Source organism: Hemitrygon akajei, chromosome 27 (assembly GCF_048418815.1).
Source record: "Hemitrygon akajei chromosome 27, sHemAka1.3, whole genome shotgun sequence".
Taxonomy (NCBI): Eukaryota; Metazoa; Chordata; class Chondrichthyes; order Myliobatiformes; family Dasyatidae; genus Hemitrygon; species Hemitrygon akajei.
In genome coordinates, this window is record NC_133150.1 from 47,593,333 (window position 1) to 47,617,806 (window position 24,474).

At 45.8% G+C, this 24,474-nt stretch overlaps 1 protein-coding gene across 2 annotated transcripts in view; it reads left to right on the forward strand.

The window, feature by feature from the left end:
• Positions 1-24,474, forward strand: part of LOC140717362 (MAP kinase-activated protein kinase 2) — a 199,269-nt gene that overhangs the window by 108,367 nt on the left and 66,428 nt on the right. For both annotated transcript variants that reach the window (XM_073030875.1, XM_073030876.1), the window contains exon 2: positions 15,431-15,570. In XM_073030875.1, the coding sequence (XP_072886976.1) occupies positions 15,431-15,570 (140 nt within the window). The remainder of the gene's footprint in view (positions 1-15,430; positions 15,571-24,474) is intronic.

Here is a 24,474-nt window from a genome sequence, read left to right on the forward strand (position 1 = left end):
AAAACAGCTGTTCTCTTTGTGTTATGTGACAGAAAATAAACTTCTTCCCCATCTGCACATTTTCTTACAAAGTGAGTCTATTCAGCCCATCGAGTCCATGTCGGCTTTCAGAAGTCTCCCTGTCACCCAATTCTCCCTTGCACCCTCGTCAACACTAATTCTCCCATTTCCACAAGGGGCAAGTTTCTGCCCCCACGTCTTTAGGATGCGGGAGGAAATTGGAGCACCTGGAGGAAGCTGGACACTCCCAGCGAGAATAGACAAACTGCACCGCACAGCCCAAGCCAGAGGTCAGGATAGGCTGGCTGCCTGGGTCTGTGAGGTAGTGGAGTGTGACCTACTGAGTGAAACTCCAGTGGTCGCTCATGGCTAGTTTCTTATGTCTCGAGAAACTTAACCAGCTGTTTCCAGAGGTGACTCACTCCCTTTATTGCATCATGGAGCTTATTGCCGTCTCGACAACTTTGTTTTTTTGTGACGTTGCCTGGACCGATAGCCTGTCTCTAGCAATACCTATGGGTGGCCCATCTCAGGACCTCCTGACGCAGTCTGCCTAGTAAACCTACCCTCCATCCATCAACTGTGTCTCCGAACCCAAGCTTTCTACAGCCTCTCAAACATTGCTGAAAGATTCTCCTGCCCCCGGCCTCCTCTTCTTATTCATCTGCCAGGGGTGTTGCCATCTAATACCCTGGAACAATGTCTTTGGCCACCCCGTGCCAAGCTGTGGGAGGACAGAAATGAAACCCAGTTGCGAGCACTGTGAAGCATTAGACAAAGTGCTACACTACCATACCACCCCATGAAAGAAAATATCTTTTTATTTCATGAAATCCTTGTTATGTGTATTCCTTGCTAAGCAGCTGTCAGTACAGAAGTCTTTGGCACATATATACGTAGCTAGGGTGCCCAAAACTTTTGCACAGTACTGTAGTAATTTTATATATTACACTGTACCGCTGCCACAAAAAGAACAAATTTCATGACATACGTGAGAGATGATAAACCTGATTCTGATATGGGTCTCTATTGTGGACTGAGAGTGGGAAGGGGGCAGGGAGAGTGGAATCATGGTTGGGGAAAGGGGAAGGGAGAGGGGAGGGAGCGGGAAGCACCGGAGAGACATTCTGTAATGATCAATAAACCAATTGTTTGGAATCAAATGACCTTACCTGGTGTCTCAGGGCTGGGTGTGTCTGCACACACGCCACCCTCTGTCCCTGGCACTCCCTTCTCTGCCACCCGTCCCACAGCCCTCCTGCGGCGCTCTACCCTCGCCGTTCCCAACACACTTCGCTCCCGCCGGATTTACAGACTCGCTTCTCCGCTCGACATTGACAAATACAGTACTGTGCAACGGTAAGGTCCCACTTTCATCAATCTGATAACATCAGAATTAACTGGCCACTTTATTAGGTACACCTGCTCGTTAATGCAAATATATAATCAGCCAATCATGTGGCAGCAACTCAGTGCATAAAAGTCTGCAGACATGGCCAAGAGGTTCAGTTGTTGTTCAGACTAAACATCAGAATGGGGAAGAAATGTGATCGAAGTGACTTTGTTCGTGCCAGACGGGGTGGTCTGAGTATCTCAGAAACTGCTGATCTCCTGGAATTTTCATGCAGAGGAGTTTCTAGAGTTTTTAGAGGATGCTGCGAAAATCAAACAACATCCAGTGAGTAACACACAAAATGTTGGAGGAACTCAGCAGGCCAGTCGATGTTTCCAGCTGAAACCCTTTGGCAAGGCTGGAGCAAAAAATGTTAAGGAGCAGATTTAAAAGGTGATGGGGAGGGGAGAGGGAACCACCAGGTGATAGGTGAAACCTGGAAAGGGGGGGGGGGTGGAAATGAAGTAAAGAGCTGGGAAGTTGATTGTTGAAATGAGGTGAGAGAGGGAAAAGAGGATGGGAAATGGAGAAGTGGGGGGGCATTACTGGATGTTTGAGAAATCGATGCTATCAGGTTGGAGGCTACCCAAATAGAATATAAGGTGTTGTTCCTCCAACCTGAGTGTAGCTTCATCACAACAGTGGAGGAGGCCATGGATGGGTGTGTCGGAATGGGAATGGGAAGTGGAATTAAAATGGGTGGCCACTGGGAGATCCCGCTTGTTCTGGCAGACGGAACATAGATGCTTGGTGAAACTATTTCCCAATGTAGGTCGGGTCTCACTGAGTGAGTGGTAGTTCTGTGGGTGAAAACGGCTTGTTAATCAGAGAGATGAGAGGAGAAAGGCCAGACTGGCTGAAGCTGATAGGGAGGTGACAGTAACTCAAACAACTGCTCATTACAATAGTGGTGAGCAAGGAAGCATCTCTGAACACACAAAACATCAAACCTTGAATTGGATGGGCTACAGCAGCAGAAGACCATGAACATACATTCAGTGGCCACTTTATTATGGTATAGGAGGTACGCAATATAGTAGCTACTGATAGGGCATATTCTGGAGTAATGGTATATAGCAATGGTATACAGCAAAAATTAATTTCTTCAGTCCTGAAGGTGGATTGTAGAGTGAATTTAAAATGCAGCACTGAACAATGTGTGTCCTTGAGCTGCATTTTGGGGTCAAATGCAAACAAAGAAACACTCCATTTGATCGCAGAAGTCTGCACACGGTGGTGTTAGGAAGTTTGTGAACTCTGTGGAATTTTTTCTATTTCTGCATAAATCTGACCCAAATATAATCGGATCTTCCATGTGTCCTAAAACTAGTTTAAAAAAAACACAATTAAATAAATAACACAAAAACATTAAATTTGTTCATTTACTTATTGAGAAAAATGATCCAATATTACATGCATTTGTTGGAAAATGTATGTGCACTTTTGTTTTCAGTAACTGGTGTGACCCCCTTGTACAGCAATAACTTCAACCAAACGTTTCCAGTAACTGTTGAACTGTCCTGCACATCAGTTTGGAGGAATTTCAGGACATTCCTTCTTACTAAACTGCTTCAATTCTGCGATGTTGGTGGGCTTTCTTGCATGAACTGCTTGCTTCAGGTCCTTCCACAACATTTCTATAGGATTAAGGTCAGGACATTGACTTGGCCATTTGAAAAATGAATTTTCATTTTCTAAAACCACTCTGTTGTTGATTTACTCTTGTCGTTAAGATCATTGTCTTGTTACATTGTCCAACTTCTATTAAGCTTCAGGTGACAGACTCCTACCCTGGCATTCTCCTGTAAAATGTCTTGATACAATTTTGAATTCATTATTCCCCCAGTGATTGCAAGCTGTGCAGGCCCCGGGGCAGCAAAGCAGCCCCAAGCTATGATGCTGCTTCCATCACGCTTCACAGTGGGATGAGGTTTTGGTGTTGGTGTGCAGTGTCCTTTCTCCTCCAAACATTGCAATGTGCATTTCTGCCAAGAAGTTCAACTTTTGCTTCATCTGTCCACAGAATATTGTCCCAGACTGTTGTAGAACATCCAGGTGGTCTTTTGCAAACTTGACAAGCGCGGTTTTGTTTTTTTTGGAGGGCAGTGGTGTCCTTACGTGAACGCCATTCTTGTTCAGTGTTTTTCTTATAGTGGACACTTTAGCAGGTTCTAGAGATTTCTGCAGGTCTTTTGCTGTTACCCTTGGGTTCTTTTTCACCTGCTTCAGCCTCACACATGGTGCTTTTGGTGTGATCTTTGCAGGATGCCCACTCCTAGGGAGAGTAGCAGCAGTACTGAGTTTCCTCCACTTGTAGACAGTTTCTCTTACTGTGGACTGGTGAACACTCGGGTCTTTAGAAATGCTCTTGTAGCTTTTTCCAGCTTTATACATCTCTACAATTAACATAGAACACAGAACAATACAGCATTGTACAGGCCCTTTGGCCCACAATGTTGTGCTGACCCTTAAACCCTGCCTCCCATATAACCCTCCACCTTAAATTCCTCCATATACCTGTCTAGTAGTCTCTTAAACTTCACTAGTGTATCTGCCTCCACCACTGACTCAGGCAGTGCATTCCACGCACCAACCACTCTCTGAGTAAAAAACCTTCCTCTATTATCCCCCTTGAATTTCACACCCCTTACCTTAAAGCCATGGCCTCTTGCACTGAGCAGTGATGCCCTGGGAAAGAGGCACTGGCTGTCCACTCTATCTATTCCTCTTAGTAGCTTGTATACCTCTATCATGTCTCCTCTCATCCTCCTTCTCTCCAGAGAGTGAAGTCCTAGCTCTCTTAATCTCTGATCATAATGCACACTCTCTAAACCAGGCAACATCCTGGTGAATCTCCTCTGTACCCTTTCCAATGCTTCCACATCCTTCCTATAGTGAGGTGACCAGAACTGGACACAGTACTCCAAGTGTGGCCTAACCAAAGTTTTATCGAGCTGCATCATTACCCCGCGACTCTTAAACTCTATCCCTCGAATTCTTCTAAGGTCCCTTGAAAGTTGTTTTGATCGAGGCATGATGCCCGTAAACAGATCTTCCCTGAGAAGGGCAAGGTCTGTCAGTAACCTGGCTTTGTGTGTCTTTTTTATACAGCAGGGCACCTCTATAATCCACATCTCAAAATCCAATCTCATTGATGGAACACCTGACTCCAAATAGCTTTTGTAGAAGACATTACCCCAGAGGTTCACGTACGTTTTCCAACAAATACATGTAATATTGGATAATTTTCTCAAAAAAGAAATGAACGTAAAATGTTTTTTTGGTGTTATTTACTTAATTGGGTTCTCTTTATCTAGTTTTAAGTCTTATGCGAAGATCTGAGCACATTGTAGGTCATATTTGTGCAGAAATAGAGAAAACTCTACAGGGTTCGCCAACTTTCTAGCACCGTATGCATGAATGCGCCCCAGAGTCGGTGGGAATTAACATTCATTTTGGATGTCTGTAAGAAGGAGGTGTGTGAAACCTATATGTAATTCAAAGGAAGCATTGTAGATACATGTAACTGTAGAATTGTCCTGCTGTTACCTTTGATCTTTAGCATACAAAAATATCATGTAATATTGGATCAGGCAGGCCTCTTCTTTCAAGAGTGTCTTGACTATGATACCTGCTGCTTGTTCTGCTGAATAAAGACTTCTGTATCTACCAGCTTCAGTGTCTCTCAGTCATAGCAGCCACTGAATGTATTTCTGCGAGGTGGAGGAGTAATTATTGAGTAGGACCCCAATAAAGTGGAAATACTGCAAATACTCAGCAGGTCAGGCAGCATCTGTGGTCAGAGAGACTCAGAATTAACTTTTTGTGTGAAGACACTCCTTCAGAGGTTGGAGAAGATGGAGATAAGGTCAGGTATACAGAGAAAACATTGAAATACATTCAGTGCGGAGAGGAAACAAGCCCTAGGCATTACATCTTACTTAGGGTAATGTTTTGCAGCTCCACTGGCTGGGGTTCAATTCCCACCACTGTGTATAAGGATTTTCCCCATGACCTCTGGGGTTTCCTCCAGCTGCTCTGGTTTCCCCCCATATTCCAAAGGTGTACGGGGTGGGGTAAGTGAGTTGTGGGTACGTTATGATGGCACTGAAAGCTTGGCGACAGTTGTGGCTACATTCCACATGTGGTTGGCACTCTAGTGAAACGCTTGGTGGTGTCAGTGATCGGGTTCAGTTGCCGTTATTGTATGTTCCCTTGTGAGCTTGCGGGCTTCTTCCCGATTCTCCTTTCCCCTTCCCCATTCCAAAGACGTACGGGTCAGGGTCAGTACGTTGTAGGCGTGCCGCGTTGGCCTTGGAAGCGTGGTGACTCTTGCGGGCTGCCCCCAGCACATCCTCGAACTGTGTTTGTTGTTGACAAGGGGCGTCACAATTCCCCGGTGTTTTGATGTACGTCTGCCAAACAAAACTAGCCTTTTACATAGAGGACAATACTTCCCTGTATGCAGTGAGGTAACTGCCCGAGTGGCTGTAATGGAAATTGAAGTCACCAATTCCTGAATCTGACTCCCGAGAGTGACTCAGCAGGCCAGGCAGCATCTATGGGAAAGAGTAAACAGTCGATGTTTTTGGCTGAGACCTTCATCAGGACTTGGGAGGGGAGGGCTGTTATCTGTTATGCCTGAACTAAAAGGTGGGGGGAAAGAGTCCTGAAGAAGGGTCTCGGCCCGAAACCATAGGGAGAGAGTGCAGAGGAGATTTACTGCGATGTTGCCTGGATTGGAGGGTATACCTTATGAGAATAGGTTGAGTGAAATTGGCCTTTTCTCCTTGGAGTGATGGAGGATGAGAGGTGTACAAGATGATGAGGGGCATTGATTGTGTGGATAGCCAGAGGCTTTTTCCCAGGGCTGAAATAGCTAACAAGTGGGGGTGTATTTTTAAGGTGCTTGGAAGTAGGTACAGAGGGGATGTCAGGGGGTACGTTTTTCACACAGAGAGTGGTGGGTGCGTGGAATGTACTGCCGGCGGTGGTGGAAGTGGATACAATAGGGTCTTTTAAGAGACTGTTAGATAGGTACATGGAGCTTAGAAAAATAGAGGGCTATGCGCTAGGGAAATTCTAGGCAGATTCTAGAGTAGGTTACATGGTTGGCACAGCATTGTGGGCCGAAGGGCCTGTAATGTGCTCTATGCCCTATGTTCTGTACTTTTTCCCATCAATGCTGTGTGCTCCGCTGAGTTCCTCCAGCGTTTGGTGTGTGCTGCTCTGGATTTCCGGCCTCTGCAGTTTTTCTCGTGCCAGGGTGCGTGGCAGAACCTGAGGGGAATGGATAGGACAAATGGAAAGGGGACCTGGTAGGGCTCAGGGGGAAGGGCAGCATCTGAAACCAGGAGGTGCATGTCAATGTGCCAGGATGAGACACTGAACTAGGATAGATAGGTTTGAAGAGCCAATGTCGATCCCATCCTTCTCAATGAGATGAAGGCATCGTCAAAGTGTGAGGAGTTTACACAATAGCATTGTGGTCTGGTCCCTCAGTCGAGATTATTACTGCATCTTATTTTACTAGAAAGCCACAGGAACTGTGGAGATAATTCAGTATCAGGTTTGATATCACTGGCGTATGTCGTGAAATTTGTCACTATGCGGTAGCAGTACATTGCAGTAATTCTATCTGAGCCGTGTTGTATGACGTCGCCGCTCATGATCTTTCTGTGACTGCGATTGTTCTTGCCCAGTTTTTCTACAGAAGTGGTTTGCCATCGCCTTCTTCTGGGCAGTGTCTTTACAAGACGGGTGAGACCAGCCGTTATAATGCTCCTCAGAGATTGTCTGCCTGGCGTCAGTGGTCGCGTAACCAGGACATGAAGCCATAATGGCTTTGCATGACCCTGATCAGGGGACCTAAGCAGGTGCTACACCTTGCCCCAGGGTGACCCGCAGGCTAGCGGAGGGAAGGAGGGTCTTACACCTCCTTTGGTAGAGATGAGCTGTACCTCTGCCCCGCCAGCCTGATATTGAAGTCCATAATAAAAACTGTAAGTTACAACAAGAAGTACATATAAATATTTAAAAAGTTAAATGAAATAAATAGAGTAAAAAGAGAAAAGAAAGTAGTGAGGTAGTGTTCGTGGATTCATTGTCCATTCACAAATCAGATGGTAGAAGCTGTTCCTGAATCATTGAGTGTGTGAATCAGGCTCCTGTACCTCCTCCCTGATGGTAACAATGGGAAGAGAGGGTATGTCTTGGGATGGGCATCCTTTTTGACGCATGGCTCCCTGAAGATGTCCTGGATGCTTGGGGAGGCTAGAGCTGACTGAGATCACAACTCTCGGCAGCTTTTTTCAGTCCTGTGCAGTGCCTGCCCCCACCCCCCCATTCCAGATGGTGACGCAGCCAGTTAGAATGCTCTCCACAGTACATCTGTAAAAATTTGTAAGTGCCTTTGGTGACATACCAAATCTCCTCAAGCTCCTAATGAGTCGTGCTCCCTGTAACTGCATCCAGGAATCGGCAGCAAGCATGGACCCATTCTTGTGACAACAAAACCTTTGTGGTACAATGTATATTTTTAATTTGATTCCCACTGTGGTCAGACTCTTGGACAGATCCACTTATATGATATAATGGACTCTTCGAATTCATTCAACCCTGTTACATGTATGTCACCAAATGAAACCACCTTTCTTCAGAGACTAAGGTGCACAACACAGTGCATATAACTCAAACACAACACATAAAATAATATTACCAAATAAGTTGCATTTACAGCCCAAGTTAAAAAGGAAACGGTGTAACTCTCCTCTCCTATCAGGTTCGTCTTCTCCAGCCCTTGACCTTTCCCACCCACCTGGATTCACCTGTCACCTTCCAGTTGGTCTTCTCCCCTTTTTATTCTGGAATCTTCCCCCTTCCTTCTCAGTACTGAAGACGTGTCTTGGCCTGAAAGGTTGACTGTTCTTTTCCATAGATGCAGCCTGATCTGCTGACACCCTCCAGCATGTTGTGTGTGTTGCTTTGGATTTCCAGCACCTGCAAACTTTCTCCAGTTTATCTTGCAATGCTACTATCACTTCACGTGATGGGACGTTGGTGGTGACACACGAGCTGTTATAATCTTGCACTTTATCATTTACCCGCACCGCATTCTCTCAGTAACTCTTACACTTTCTTCAGCATTGTTATGGTGTCGCTTAGTTCATCGCACTCTATTTGATCGTTATGAACAGTATGCAAGACAATTTGTCAATAATAAACCAGTTCCAATACCGGCTGTCCCTAGTGAGGCCAGCATTTATTGTTCATCCTTAACTAACCGTGAGAGGTCCGGGAACACTTTATTAGGTACTTCCTCCACTGAGCAAAGCAGCCACTGAGTGTATCTTCATGGTCCTCTAAGGTAGAGACATGTTCAGCACAACTTTGTGGGCCAAAGGGCCTGTGTTGTGCTGTAGGTTTTCTATGTTTCTATGTCTTCTGCACATCACAGCTGTAACGTTTGGTTACTGTCCCCTTCCTGTCCTTTTGAACCGGTTTGTCCATTCTCCTCTGACCTCTCTCATAAACAAGGTGCTTTTGCCCACAGAACAACTCACTGGATGTTTTTTTCGTTTTTCGCACCATTCTGTGTAAGGTCTAGAGCAGGGGTTCCCAACCTGGGATCCAGAGACCCCTTGCTTAATGGTATTGGTCCTTGGCATAAAAAAGGTTGGGGACCACTGCTCGACAGACTGTTGTGCGTGAAAATCCCAGGAGATCAGCAGTTTCTGAGATACTCAAACCACCCTGTCTGGCACCAGCAATCATTCCACAGTCAAAGTCACTTAGATCACATTTCTTCCCCAGTCTGATGTTTGGTCTGAAAAACAACTGAACCTCTTGACCCAGTCCGCATGCTTTTATGCATTGAGTTGCTGCCATGTGATTGGCTGGTCAGATACTTGCATTAACGAGCAGGCGGACAGGTGTACCTAATAAAGTGGCCACTGAGTGCATCTCCAAATTCGAAAAGCTCGCTGGTGTCATGCCCTCTCCCTTCTAGTTCTTTTCTGGTTAAAGTAGGTTGTGTTCGAAATACTCAGTAAATCAGGCAGGATCTTCGGAGTTAATGAGTTGGAAATGAGCTAACCTTTTAGCTCAATGACTTTTCATCAGTGCGGGGGGGGTGGGGGGGGCTGTTTTTCTCCCCTTCCGCAGGCGCTGCTGTACCTGCTAAACCTTCCCAGCACCACCACCTTTTAGTTAAAGGTCCCAGCATCTGCAGGGTTTTTTCCTTGGGTTTGCAGGGGTCTCAGGGTTTGAGCGGTGAAACTTTGGAAATGACTGCTGTGCACCGTGTAACCGGCATGCCAACCTGCCGTAGAGCGCGCTCAGCCGATGGACTAATTTTCAGACGGGCGGACTGCGAACACACGCGAGCAGACACAAATCAGAAGAGGAGGAGGAGGCGAGTGACACAATTTTGAAGTTGCTAGTTTGTTGTTTGGGAACTTGGCTTGGGTTCAGATGCAACCCAAATGGCCCCTTATCAAGATCAGGCAGAGTGCCATTCAGACGGAATCAACACCTTAGTGGTTTGGGTGTTAAACCTCGACCACTGTCTTGCCTCCTTTGCTAAGCATCGTGAGCTGGCTGTCGCTTCAGACTGCTGCCACTGCAGAGACTGCTTTGGCTGTGAAGTCTTCGCTCTCCATTCGTGCTCCAAGTTCAAAGTGTTGTTATTGTCGTCACTGTGTACAACCCTGCGATTCATTTTCTCGCGGGCTTTCACAGTAGAACAGAGTAGTGCAGTCGAGTCAATAAATAACAGCACGTAAAACCAAAGTCTGATAAACAACCAATGTGTAAAAGAAGACTAACAGTGCAGAAATAAAAAATACTAAGAGCATGAGCTGTCGAGTCCAGAGGCTGTGGAATCGGTTCAGCATTGGGGTGAGTGAAGTTATCCACTCCGACTCAGGAGCCTGATGCTTGAAGGGTAATAACTGTTCCTGAACCTGGTGGTGTGAGTCCTGAGGCTCCGCTATTTCCTGCCTGACGGCAGCAGTGAGAAAAGAGCATGTCCTAGCTGGTGGAGGTCCTTGCTGATGGAAACACGAGGAAATCTGCAGATGCTGGAAGTTCAAGCAACACACACAAAACGCTGGTGGAACGCAGCAGGCCAGGCAGCATCTATAGGAAGAAGCACTGTCGACGTTTCGGGCCGAGACCCTTTGTCAGGATGGAAGCTGCTTCTTGTGATAGTGCCCCTTGTAGATGTGCTCAGTGGTGGGGAAGGCTTTGGACCGTGATGGACTGTGTGTGTCTACCACTTTTTGTAAGCTTTTTCGTTCCTGGGCATTGGTGTTTCCATGCCAGGCTGTGATGTAACCAGTCAGGATGCTCTCCACTGTGCCTGGGACAAGTGCCAACTTCCCTGTGGTATATCACGTCACGTGTAAGAACGTGAATGGACGGAGCTATGAGCATGCGCAGAACTGACAGAACAATCTAGAAGCATGGCAGTGTAAAACGTGGTTGCTGTTTGCTGTTGTAAATAAAAGTTCTAGTTATGTTCTTCCAGAATGTTTCTTTATGAGTAACCCACGGTACGTATAAAGAACACAAAATTTCCTCCACACCTTTGCAGTGCTGTGAATTGAGACACTTTGTCACTGTGGCTCTGTAAAACAGTCACACATGAAATTCCATTCTTTTCACAACCTGGAACTTCTGTCAGCTGAATGGTGCTTCTGTGGTTTGGCCAAGTGAGCTGTTCTAACGTGGGTTCCTGCGTGTTGAAATTTCTGCACGTGTTGACTAACGTGAAATCTAAAATAAAAGCAGGAAGCTTGAAAGTGAAGTACTCCAGGATCTCTGCAGTGTGTGTGTGTGTGTCATCCTGAATGATCATTCTCAATCGCCCTGGTGAAAGAATCTCAACTGCTCACCTACCTTCATTATAGCAAGATCACAGAATGGTTACAGCAGGGAAGGATGCCATTTGGCCCATTAAGCCTGTACTGTCTCTGTATAATCCTAACAGATATCCACATGTAACGATGTGGCGAAAGCCTTTTAAAAAGAAAAACAATTTCAGAGAAATATATTGCATAATTTCTTCAAAGCTTGGATAAATAGTGTGATATAATAGATTCAGCTTTGTTAATTTATCACACGTAGATTGAGCATACAGTGAAATGCTTCATTAACACCCAATACCAGGCTAGAGATTGTAACCAGTGTTCATGGAACTAAGATTACAATTAGGGATGTAAGAGCATAGACACTCAAAAAGTATTCAGAGGAGTGAGATTATTCAGAGCCTTTTAGAATTGATCCTAAAGGACACGGGTAGCCAGTGTAATGATGCCAGTACCAGTGAAATGCGCTCAGACTTTCTTTTTGGGTTAAGATTCTTGCACCTTGAGCAAGCTGCTTCCGATTTGTATCCGTCTTAGGCAGTCATGAAAAGGTTGGATTACTGTAGTCTAATTGGCTGATAACAGATTGTTCAATTTTTCTGCATATTGAGATGTTATAAGAAGTCAAACTCTTTCAATGTTCCTTAACTGCAAGAGCGCAGTTTGAATCGTATGGCTAATATGTGATTTGAAGTTTAGCTCAGAGTCAATAGTAATGCTTCATCTTCATCGGCCTGACTTGTTCAAAATGCAATTCCCCTTCCTCCCACCCACTCATTCACACACAGACAGGCCTCAACTCCAGGATAGGCCTCCTCCGGAACTCCAGCCTTCAGTCGGCTCAGAGACTTGCAGATATCAGGCCTCCAATGTAAGGACGATCAGCCAGCCGGTCGTTCTCTCTCTTCCCAGAGCCCTGCACCGCTTTACATTCATTACATTCAGATATTTACACGGCTCACTGTTGAACACTACATTGGAATCTGCATCGGCTCCTCATGTTGGTCGTAAATTTCACATGTTGGAAGTCAGGAGTACATTTATTATCAAAGTGTGTATGCAGTATACAACCTAGAGATTTGTCATCACAAATCATAGAAACACCATAGAACCTGCTTAAAGAAATCCCCCCCCCCCCCCCCCAACCTCCTAACAAAGACCATCAGACACACAAGGTGTGTGTGGGAGGAAAAAACAAATTGTGTAAATAATGAAGACAGGACATTAGCCGCAGAGTCCCCAGGAGTGAGCCCGCAGCCTGGGAGCCGCTAAGGCAAGTGAAGCCGTTTTAGGAGCCCGACGTGCTGCCAGAGTCAGTTCAATGCTGCGCAGATGGCCGGGCATCTCCCGCATCTGTTGCGGTGGCGGTGTCGCGGTTAGCGTCATGATTTACCGTGGCCATGATCGTGGCTCCCATTCCCTCCGGTGTCTGTAAGGGGTCTGAATGCTTCCCCCCACCCTGCGACCTCGTGGCTTTCCTCTCTGTGCTCCGGTTTACTTCCACGTTCCAAAGACGTAGCGTGTGGTGAACTACATATACCTGTCTGGACACGCCCCCCTGCTGACTGCTCCTGTGGCTCCTCCCACAGACCCCGGTATGAAGGTGATTGAGGCCTGAGCCCGGCCCTCAGTCTCCAGGATGTAGTATGGTGGTCAACTACTGCTTGTTCTTTCTTCCAGTCAATAAAAGCCAATATCTCGCCTTCACGTCTCAGAGAGAGTTATTGATGGTGCATCATAGCGGTGAAGGTCTGTGAGTTGTGGGCATGATATGTTGGCTTCAGGAACGTGGTGACGTTTGCAGGCTGCTGCCAGCCATGTTGGTCATTGATACAAAGCAACACATTTCACTGTATATGTCCCAGATAAAGCTAATCCGTATTCCATGTCCCAACCAGTAAGTGTGTAGTAAATCACCTCACCTTCCGTATGCTGCTGTCAGTCAGTAGAATTGGTCTAATCCAGCGGTTCCCATCCTTCTTTATGCCATGGACCCCTACCGTTAACTGAGGGCTCTGTAGACCTCAGGCTGGGAAACCCTGGTCTAATGGGCCAAATGGCCAAATTCTTCTCCTGTATCTTATGGTCTAATGTAGTGGTCACCAACCTTTTTAAGCCCAAGATCGCCTACCTCGGCCATAGTCAAAGGCGAGATCGACCCCCAGATCGATTAGTTACACGCATGCGCACCGGGGCAGGAAAGACCGGAAGTAAAACCCCACAACCCGGAAGTAGAAACAATGTATAAACACCAGGGGTACCCACCATTTTTTGCACTACGGACCGGTTTAATATTGACAATATTCTTGCGGACCGGCTGACAGGGGTGGGGGGGGGGGGCTGTTAAACATAACTGGAATAAACCGATACTTGAAGCAGGTTCCTTATGTCCAGATTATTCCGCAATTTAGTTTTCGCGTCTCTCGGCATTTAGCTTCTGTCCCGCGCTGTTCACGTTTTTTCTGCTGAAAAAGCTCAGTGGGTTTGTCTTTAAGTGCGGGGTGCTTGGACTCAAGGTACCGAAGCAATTTTGAGGGCTTCATTGCCTCATTAGTCTCCGGGCCCGAACTCCAGCCTCCCACCCGCCAGATGCCTTGGCCAGGTGCCACTGGTCGTGGGTGGTGTGAGCGGACAAGGTCAGGGCCAGAGGTCCCCGTACCGGAGCCGCGGCGGTTCCAGTCTGGAGCGAGCGGCCAACCGAGCGGGGAGTGCGACAGGGTGCCCGCCTGCCCCCCCTTGTAGGATCTATCGGCCGACAAAAGTTTGCTTCAGTAGATCGCAGCGTGGTAGCTGCTTTGATACTTACGGAACCGTGAGCCCGAATTAGGTCGTCTGCGAATATTTTAGTACCGGATTTCCCACGAACATTGTGTGCTGAACAGGTTTAGAGGCGGCGCCCATTTGTCCGCGCTCCAGGCCAGTAGCAACGGCACTTCGAGGTGAACCAGTGATCCCTGGCGCGAGAGTATCACTGCATTTTGGCAACTGATGACCTCGCGTATGTTCAAGTTCAACAGTGGGCGTGACAGGGAATGAGAAACGGTGCAGCTGACTCATATTGTTTCCTCGTGGTTGGGGACCACTGAATGACACTGTGTAAACATAAAGTACACTGCAGATGCTGTGGTCAAATCAACACGTACAAACAAGCTGGATGAACTCAGCAGTCAGCAGGTTAACTGCTCATTTCAATGGATGCTGCCCGACCTGCTGAGTTCATCCAGCTTGCTTGTATGTGTTGAATTACACTGTGTAGTGCGGGGGAGCTACACGCATGCGCACTGGGCAGAAAGAACGGAACTAAAACCCCGCAACCCGGAAACAATCTCTCAACAGTATTTGTGTACCTATTTGTGATTTTTTTCGGGATCTACTGGGAAGGTCTCAAAGATCGACCAGTCGATGGCGATCGGCGGGTTGGCGACCACTGGTCTAATGGATCTGTCTGTCTGCTCCGTCTCTGTGCTTAGTGATTTTCCGTGCCTCCTGCACCTAACAAAGTGGCCAGTGAGTCTGTGCTCACGGTCTTCTGCTGCTGCAGCCCGTCCACTTCGAGGTTTGACGTGTTGTGCATTCAGAGATGCTCTTCTGCACATCGCTATTGTAACACGTGGATATTTGTCACCTTCCTGTCAGCTTGAACCAGTCTGGCCGTTGTCTCTCTCATTGACGTGGTGTTTTTGCCCTCAGAACTGCCACTCACTGGATTTTTTTTTTTGTTTTCACACACATTCTCTGTAAACTCTAGAAACTGTTTTGCATAAAAATCCCAAGAGATCATACTCAAACCACCAACAGATACTCTGGCACCAACAATCATTCCACTGTCAAGCTCACTTAGATCACACTTCTTCTCCCTTTCTGATGGGTCTGAGCAACAGCTGAACCTCTTGACCATGTCTGCATGCTTTTATACATTGAGTTGCTGCCTCATGATTGGCTGATTAGATGTTTGCATTAACAAGCAGGTGTACAGACGTTCCTAATAAAGTGGACATTGATTTTATCGCTGCCCTATCCCCATTCAGCTTACTTTTTTCCATTATGAATTGCCCCAACACCACCAGTCTCTCTGCCTCCCTTGTGCCTGCAGGGTGCTGCCTTCCTGTGCCCCGGTGTGGAGGCCTTCTTCCAAATTTAACACTACCTCCTCTTCCTCTCTCCTCAGATGCTGCAGGACTGTTCGAAGGCCCGGCGGGAGATGGATCTCCACTGGCGAGCGTCCGGCTGCAATCACATAGTCCGCATTGTGGATGTCTACGAGAACTTGTACCAGGGGAGGAAGTGCCTTCTTATCGTCATGGAATGGTGAGTCCCTGCACAGTGATGCGTCGTACCACCCCACTGGCACCTTGTGAAGGGGAGCAAAGTCATCTTGTCCGTGCTGGCCGAGATGTCCATCTACACTAGTCCCATCTCGGTGGGTGAGTGTTTCGGAGACAATAGGAAGGATGTGGAAGCTTTAGGGAGAATGCAGTGAAGATTTACTGGGATGCTGCCTGGATTAGAGAGCAGATCCTATGAGGAAGTGAGGGCTTTTCTCTTTGGAGTGAAGGCGGATGAGATGTGAATTGGTATGACATGTGCAAGTTGATAGCAGGCATAATTAGAGTGGACAGCCAGCAGCTTTCTCCCAGGGTGGAAATGGTTATAACGAGGAAGCATTAAGTGTTTAATATCTGAGGGGGGCTTCTTCTGCTGGAAGTGTGAAATGAGCTTCCAGCGGAAGTGACGGACTTGGGTTTGATTTCAACATGAGACATTTGGGTAAATACATGAATGGAAGGTTATGGAGGGCTATGGTCTGGGTGCAGGTTGGTGGGATAGTTCAGCATGGTCTAGATGGGCTGAAGAGCCTGCTTCTGTGCTGTAGTGTTGTAAGTCTCTGTGACTGCACTGTGCCCAGACAGATGAGTTATTCTTCAGATTTGTGTTGGGCTTCATTAGAACAGCCGAGGAACTCACAGACAGAAATGTCATTGTGAGGGATCCCAGTCTGCTCTGAAAACACTACTTTCCGTAGAGGAGTCTTTGAATCCTCTGTATGTCTCTTTCTTTTGCCTGTGACGCTGCTGGGTGTTTAGGGCAGTAATGAAGGTCTTCCCTCTCTGGTGACGTTCACGGCTTCCTTCATGGTGTCAGCAGCTTCCTCTCCGTTTACTGTCAGTCATGCAAGTCCCGGCTGGAGACTCAGGAATACCGTTGCCACAGATATTGAAGGATTCTTCGGTGTTGTTTCCATAACAGTTTTGCTTGACCAGTCAGGGTCATTAGCTCTGAGCTGAACCTGAAGGACCAGTGGACCTCTCTTAGTCTGACCTCTACCCTTTGACTTGTTTGTGGCATGTGATGCTATCAAGAGTTAAGGCCTAAAGCCCTGACTCCAGCCAACTGGGCTCTCTGGGTCATTGAGGCATGCAAGCCTCCAAACTGAACGACAAGGTTCTAGTCCTCTCATGAGAGAGAGAGAGAGAGATGTTGCAACTCTGAAACCTTTCAGCCGCAATGCTACAACAATGGCAGGTCCACCACAGCGGCCCTGGATTCCCTTACTTGGAGACCTTCCATTTGTCCTAGCATCACACGTTCAAAATGCTTGAGGAACTCAGCAGGCTGGGCATCATTATGGAAAAGAGTACAGTCGACGTTTCGGGCCGAGACCCTTCAGCAGGACTGGAGTGAAAAAAGATGAGGAGTCAGATAAGAAGGTAGGGGGAGGGGAGAAAGAGACACAAGGTGATAGATGAAACCGGAAGGGGGAGGAATGAAGTAAAGAGCAGGGAAGTTGATTGGTGAGAGATGCAGGGCTGCAAAAGAGGCAGTCTGATACGAGAGGACAGAAGGCCATCTGTCCCGTTGAACCTGCTCCGGCATTCAGTAAGATCATGGCTGATCCGGCCATGGACTCACGTCCAGCTACCTGACTTTTCCCCAAAACCCTTAATTCCCTCACTATGCAAAAATCTATCCAACCTTGTCTTAAGTATATTTTCTGATGTAGTCTCCATTACTTCATTGGGCAGAGAATTCCAGAGATTCGCCACCTTCTGGGAAAAGCAGGTTGTAACGTTCTCGCTCGGGTGTAACGGACCCGAATTAAACGTCGAGGTAAACCGTAGTCAATGAAAACAAGGTCGCAGTAAGATTAACCATTTACTGTTCACTCTTCACATTAATGTATGGTAAAAACTGTTGATAAAACAATACAAGATTGGTACAGTGTTTGTTTCCTTCTAAATATCACATTTACATCGTGAATACTTACAAAGGTAAAACTACAATAACTACATTACATTAAAGTGCAGCATACAGTCAGAATCTACCTGCTCCATTGACTGCTTTAAATACACTTCAACACAAACTATCCCGACTCTTTAACTAACGAAAACATAAACCTTATCGACCGTCGTTACTTTTAACAGAATCAGCGTTAACATTTTAATTCAACATATCGATTATCTCATGACTTACAGCGTTGCTTTCACTGTGTCTCTGGTGCGTAGAGAACAACCTTACTCGTGCTGAACTGCCACATGTGAGCGCCCCCCACCCTTGCATTTATCCAAACCGGTATTTTCCCACAAGACGCGACGAAACCGGATGTGACGTCATCGCAGCCGCGATATATTACAGACAAATTTATTTACTTAAACAATCCTAACTTTAACTAAAAAATGCTAACAAACGAATTACTAAGCAAAAATATTATAAACTAAATAACTGCCATAAAGGCAGCACACAGGTCCTCCTCATCTCTGTCCTCAATCTGCTCCCTTGAATTTTGAGGCTATGTCCCCTAGTTCTAGTCTCACTTATCAGTGAAAATAACTTTCCTGCCTCTATCCTACCTTCTTATCTGCCTCTAACTTATCTATCCCTTTCAAAATTTTGTATGTTTCTATAAGATCCCCTCTCATTCTTCTGAACTCCAGAGAGTATAGTCCCAGGTGACTCAATCTCTCCTCATAGGTTAACCCCTTCATCTCTGGAATCAACCTGGTAAACCTCCTCTGCACTGCCTCCAAAGCCAGTATATCCTTCCTGAAGTAAGGAGACCAGAACTGCACACAGTACTCCAGGTGCAGCCTCACCAATACCCTGTACAGTTGCAACATAGCCTCTCTGCTCTTAAATTCAATCCCTCTAGCAATGAAGGCCAACATCGCAATTGCGTTCTTGATAGCCTGCTGCACCTGCAAACCAACCTTTGTGAGCAGCACCAGAGGGAGGTGATGGGCAGGTAAGGAGATAGGGTCCTCATCTGTCTACCACCCTCTCCACAACAAAACCTGCCTGTTTTCTCACCCTCTGCCGAGGAAAGTCTTTGCCTCGAAGCATAAACCTGCTGAGTGTTCTCATTTAGTGACATTATCTCATCTCTGAAAGTTGGATTTACTCACTGGCCATCAAACACCATCTCCATCGTACTCTGAGCATCGAATAATGGTTCTTCAGAACGTTTTGGATTACTCCATTGACCTGCCTGGCCTACTGGCTGGTATGATGAAATGCCAAGTGCATCACTTTGGAAGGCAGAATTCGGGGTGGTGGTATCATTTTTGGCAGTGGGGAGGGACAGAGGGATATTGGGGTCCCCGTCCATAGAACCCTCAAAGTTGATAGGGTTGCTAAGAAGACATATGATGTGTTGCAAACACGAGAAATTCTGCAGACACTGGAAATCCAGAGCAACATACGCAAAATGCTGGAGGAACTCAGCAGGCCAGGCAGCATCTCAGGAAAAGAGTAAACAGTTGATGTTACGGGCTGAGACCTTTCATCGGGACCCTTTATTAGTCGGGGGAATTGAGTTTAAAACCCCCGAGGTAATGTTGCAGCTCTATAAAACTCAGGTCAGAGCACACTTGGAATATTGTTGATTTCTGGTTGCCTCATTATAAGAAGGATGTGGAAGCCTTCGAGGGGGTGCAGAGGAGATTAACCAGATGCTACCTGGATTAGAGAGCATGGCTCATGAGGAAAGATCAAGTGAATTAGGACTTTTCCCTCTGGAGCAAAGGAGGATGAGAGGTGACTTGTTGCCGTTGCACAGGACGATAAAATGGCACAGATCAAGTGGACAACCAGAGACTTTCTCAGGGCAGAAATGGCTAATTCAAGGGGGTATTGTATAGAGATTCAGATTGGGTAAAAGCACAAAGTCCTTTTCCCAGGACTGGGGAATCGAGAACTGGGGCACGTTTAAGATGAGAGGGGAGAGATTTAATAGGAACCCGAGGGGCAACTTTTTCACGCAGAGGATGTTCGGCATATGGAATGAGCAGCCAGGAGAAGTCTTTGAGGCTGATACATTAACAACATTTAAAAGGCACTTGGACAGTGGATGGGAAAGATTCAGAGGGATATCGTCAAATGCAGACAATGCAAGCAGTTTAGGTCAGAATCTTGGATGACATTTCTAAGTTGGGCAGAAGGGCCAGTTTTGCGAACTTTGAAATATATGTACTTTGATAATAAATTTACTTTGAACTAGCATTATGAAGAGGACTAGGATGTGATACTGAGGTTTTGTAAGGTATTGGTCAGACTGCACTTGGATTATTGGGAGCAGTTTTGGGCCCCTCATCTAAGAAAGGATGTGCTGCATTGGAGAGGGTCCAGAGATGGCTCATGACAGTAACAGTGGGAATGACAGGAGTGTTTGAAGCTCAGGGCCTGTACTCACGGGAGTTAGAAGAATAAGGGGAGATCTTATTGGAACTTATTGAATACAGATTTCCCCTCTATCCGAAAGTAGAGCGTTCCTATGAAACCTTTCGTAAGCCGAAATGGCGTAAAGCGAAGAAGCAATTACCATTAATTTATATGGGAAAATTTTTTGAGCGTTCCCAGACCCAAAAATTAACCTACGAAATCATACCAAATAGCACACAAAGCCTAAAGTAACACAAACATATAGTAAAAGCAGGAATGATACGATAAATACACACCCTATAAAAAGTAGAAATATGTATGTACAGTGTAGTTTCACTTACCGGGATCGGGAAGACAGCGAGCACACTGGAAGGTTGAGAGGTGATGATAATGGTGTGTTAGACTGAGGAACATGAAGTATTTTCTTATCAACGCCTTTAAGTGCCCTCAGATTTTCTGAATGGTACACTAGTAGAGGCCCAAGGACACCATCGCCAGTGGCGTTAATAATAGGCATTAGGGTAAACCTGTCCTTCGATGCCTTGCGGCCTTAGCCTGCTTTCCTTCAATGGAAATAAATGTCTTGCTCAGCAATTTTTTTCCAATAAATTGCAGTTTCATCACAGTTAAACACTTGCTTATACGAATAACCACCTTCTGTAATTACTTTCTTCAGTTCTGCGGGGAACTTTTCGGTAGCTTCAGTATCAGCCGAAGCAATCTCTCCAGTAACCTCTAACCTATGAAACTGCCCTCTCCTCAAAGCCCAATCAAACCATGCCTACCTTTAAATTCCACTTTCGCAACACTTCCATCACCATCGTCTAGTACTTTCTGTTTCAGCTTATTAAAAAGATAGATAGATAGATAGATAGATACTTTATTCATCCCCATGGGGAAATTCAACTTTTTTCCAATGTCCCATACACTTGTTGTAGCAAAAACTCATTACATACAATACTTAACTCAGTAAAAAAAAATATGATATACATCTAAATCACTATCTCAAAAAGCATTAATAATAGCTTTTAAAAAGTTCTTAAGTCCTGGCGGTAGAATTGTAAAGCCTAATGGCATTGGGGAGTATTGACCTCTTCATCCTGTCTGAGGAGCATTGCATCGATAGTAACCTGTCGCTGAAACTGCTTCTCTGTCTCTGGATGGTGCTATGTAGAGGATGTTCAGAGTTATCCATAAAAGACTGACTGATTTCTCCTTAAGTACAAGATATCGGAATGCCATGCTTTGTGCACCCATCAATCCACTCAAGCAATAACCTTTCCATTTTATCCATTACTGGATACCAACTAAAAGAGACCACTTTGCTACGAGCAGGACCAATAGTAACATCGGCAGCTTTCAAGATTCTTTCTCTCTGTGTGTAAATAGTACAAATGGTGGATGCAGGCAAGTTCAACGCATGCACAATGTCTTTATTTCGATCGAAATGCTTAATTACATTCAGTTTTACGCTAAGCATAATACCCTTACGAGCTCTCTTGGGCTTTTCTGATACCTTAGGACTCATCTTGCTAAAGGATGCACAAAATAAATCGAGATAAAGCACAGGTGCTCACAGACACAGTTCAAAGCTATGGCAGCTTGATGCTGAGTGTAGTTCCTTGGAAAGGAGCTTGGCGGCACCTCTCCCGCTGTTCGGGGTGCGCACTGCCTCTATAATGGCTTGCTGCAAAACAAACGTTGAACACTGTTTTCGCTTTTCGCCTTTTTTCATAAAAGCGAAAATCCTCTTCGGATTTCTTTCGGTTAGCGAAAACAGGTACTAATGTAGGTCTTTCATAAAAGTGAAGTGGCGTAAAGTGAACTTTCAAAAAGCAGGGGGCACCTGTATTGAAATCCTAGATAGAGTGGATGTTGTTAGGATGTTTCCTATAGTAGTTGAGCTTAGGACCAGAGGGCACAGCCTCAGAATAGAGGGACATCCATTGTGAACAGAGACGAGAAGGAATTTCTTTAGCCAGAGGGTGGTGAATCTGTGGAATTGATTGCCACGGATGGCTGTGGAGGCCGAGTCATTGGGTATATTTAAAGTGGAGGTTGATAGGCTCTTGATTAGAGAGGGCATCAAAGGTTATGGGGAGAAGGCAGAAGAATGATGTAGTCCATCTGGTCCAGCTGACTTATCTACGTCCAGACCTTTTAGCTTCCAATGCACTTTCTCCTTAGTAAAAGCAAAGTGCACTCAATTCTGCCCCGACACTCTCAAATTTTTGGCATATACTGGTGTCTTCCACAGTCTTCTGCAAAGAAATACAATAGAATTTATGAAAAACTATATAAAAAAACGACTGACAAGCAAATAATGTGCAAAAGAAGACAAAATGCATAAATGCAAAAAACCCCAAAGAATAATAAATAGGTGAATTAATAATTTTGAGAATATGAGTTGTAGATTCCTTGAAAGTGGGTCTATAGGTTATGAAGTCAGTTCAGAGTCCAAAGTAAATTTATTATCAAAGTATGTGTTGTCACTATATACAACCCTGAGATTCATTTTCTTGTGGGTGTACTCAACAAATCTAAAGAATAATAACAATATCATAATGAGCGAAGGATCACCCATCCTAGGCATTCAAACAGGTATGGAAGACAACAAACTGTGCAAATGCAAAAAGAAGAACCAGTATTATAAATTAATAAGCAATAAATATCAAGAACATGAGATTCATTGAAAGTGAGTCCATTGGTTGTGGGAGCATTTCAACAACGGGGTGAGTGAAGTTGCCCCTTTTGGTTCAAGAGCATGATGAATGTTGCTGAACCCGGTGGTATGGGACCTAAGGTACTTCCTGCCTGATAGCCATAGAGAGAAAGGAGCATCACCAGGGTGGTGGGGATCATTGAAGATGGATGCTGCTTTCTTGTGGCAGCACTCTAGTGGTGGGGAGGGTTTGTATGTGATGGACTGGGCTGTTTCCGCTAACTTTCTGTAGACTTTACCGTTCCTGGGCATCGGTGTGGTTTCCACATCCGCAACTAGGGGACCCATAATACCAAGTCAACCTTTGTCTCTGAGAGACTGTTCTGAATCAGAGAGGACAATGTCTTTCTGCTTGAATTTGGAAAGGTAGGTGATTTGTGCTGCCCGCATTGTGTGGGTTATCAGATAACTCAAGTCTTGGGGTGAAGCTTGTGCGTCAATGTTAGAGTGCGATGTTTTTATCTGAGACAAGAACTGAGTTGAGGTGAGGCAGCATAAATGTGAGCTCTCTGCTGACGCCAATTCAGAGAAGAAAATGAGAAAGCATTTTTCACTCTTCGACTTTGCAAGACAGCGTGGTGCTCACAGATCAGTCAGCATTGTTCTGCGGAACAGGAATGAGTAATCAGCAGTCATTCTGAGCATCTCCTCTTGTGGGTTTTTCAGCCGAAACCAGAGAGACAACACCTGAACCTGGCAGAACCTGTGCTGATGCAATTGGGATCTGACCGCATGTAATTCTGCCACTCGCTTGTTTTCCGACACCTTCCAACTGCTTTTGGTATGTGAGCTCTTTGGCAAGGCCACTGTTTCAGAACATGGAACCGTACAGCAGAGCGCGGGCCCTGCGGCCCACAACGCTGTGCTGGCCTTACTCCACGATCAATCTCACCCTGCCCTCCTACATAGCCCATTGATAGCCCCTCATTTTTCTTTCATCCCTGTGCTTATCCCACAGTTTCTTAAATGTCCCCAATGTACCTGCCTCTGGCAGTGCATTCCATGCACCTACCACTCTCTATGTAAAATACACTACCTCTGACATTCCCTAATCTGTCATCTTGTACGTGTCCATTGTCAAACACCCATCCTCCTTTGTTCCAAAGAGAAAAGCCATATTTCACTCAAACTTTCCTCATGAGACATACCAGGCAGCATCTTCGTATGTGACCTCTACACCCTCTCTAAAACTTCCACATCCATCCTATAATGAGGTGGCCAGAACAAGGCACAATATTCCAAGTGTGCTCTAGCCTGTGTTTTACAGAGCTGCAACATTACCTCAGGATGACCTTTGTTACACGTGTCTCTTTGACGGGAGTGGAGCATTATCATCGATCTGTGAGCCTGGAGCCATGTGTGGTCCAGGGACAGGTAGCCAGCAATCTTACAAGAGTGAACTCTGCTCAGCTGTTCATGAATTGGTAGTAAGGTTTAAACAACCTGAGATCAAACTTCTGGTTAATCTGTAGCATCTTTCTTCATCTTCTATTCATCTTAATTTTTTTTTCCCTCCCTTCTTGCTTTCCTTGTCATGGTAGGTGTGACCTAGCACAGGTAGGGGCTTGTCATTATGGTATGGGTAGGGTGTGAGGAGTACAGGTGCGAGATTGGTCACCTGGTTGAGTGGCGCCGCAACAACAATCTCTCGCTCAGCATCAGTAAAACTAAGGACCAGATGGTTGACTTCAGGATGGGAAAGGTAGGCGAGCTTGCGCCATTCTGTATTGGGGGATCGCCAGTGGAGAGGCAGCAGCTTCAACGTTCAAAGTAAAGTTATTACCTGATACCTCCTTGTGCAATTGGAGCCTGGATTTCCTCACTTGCAGACACCA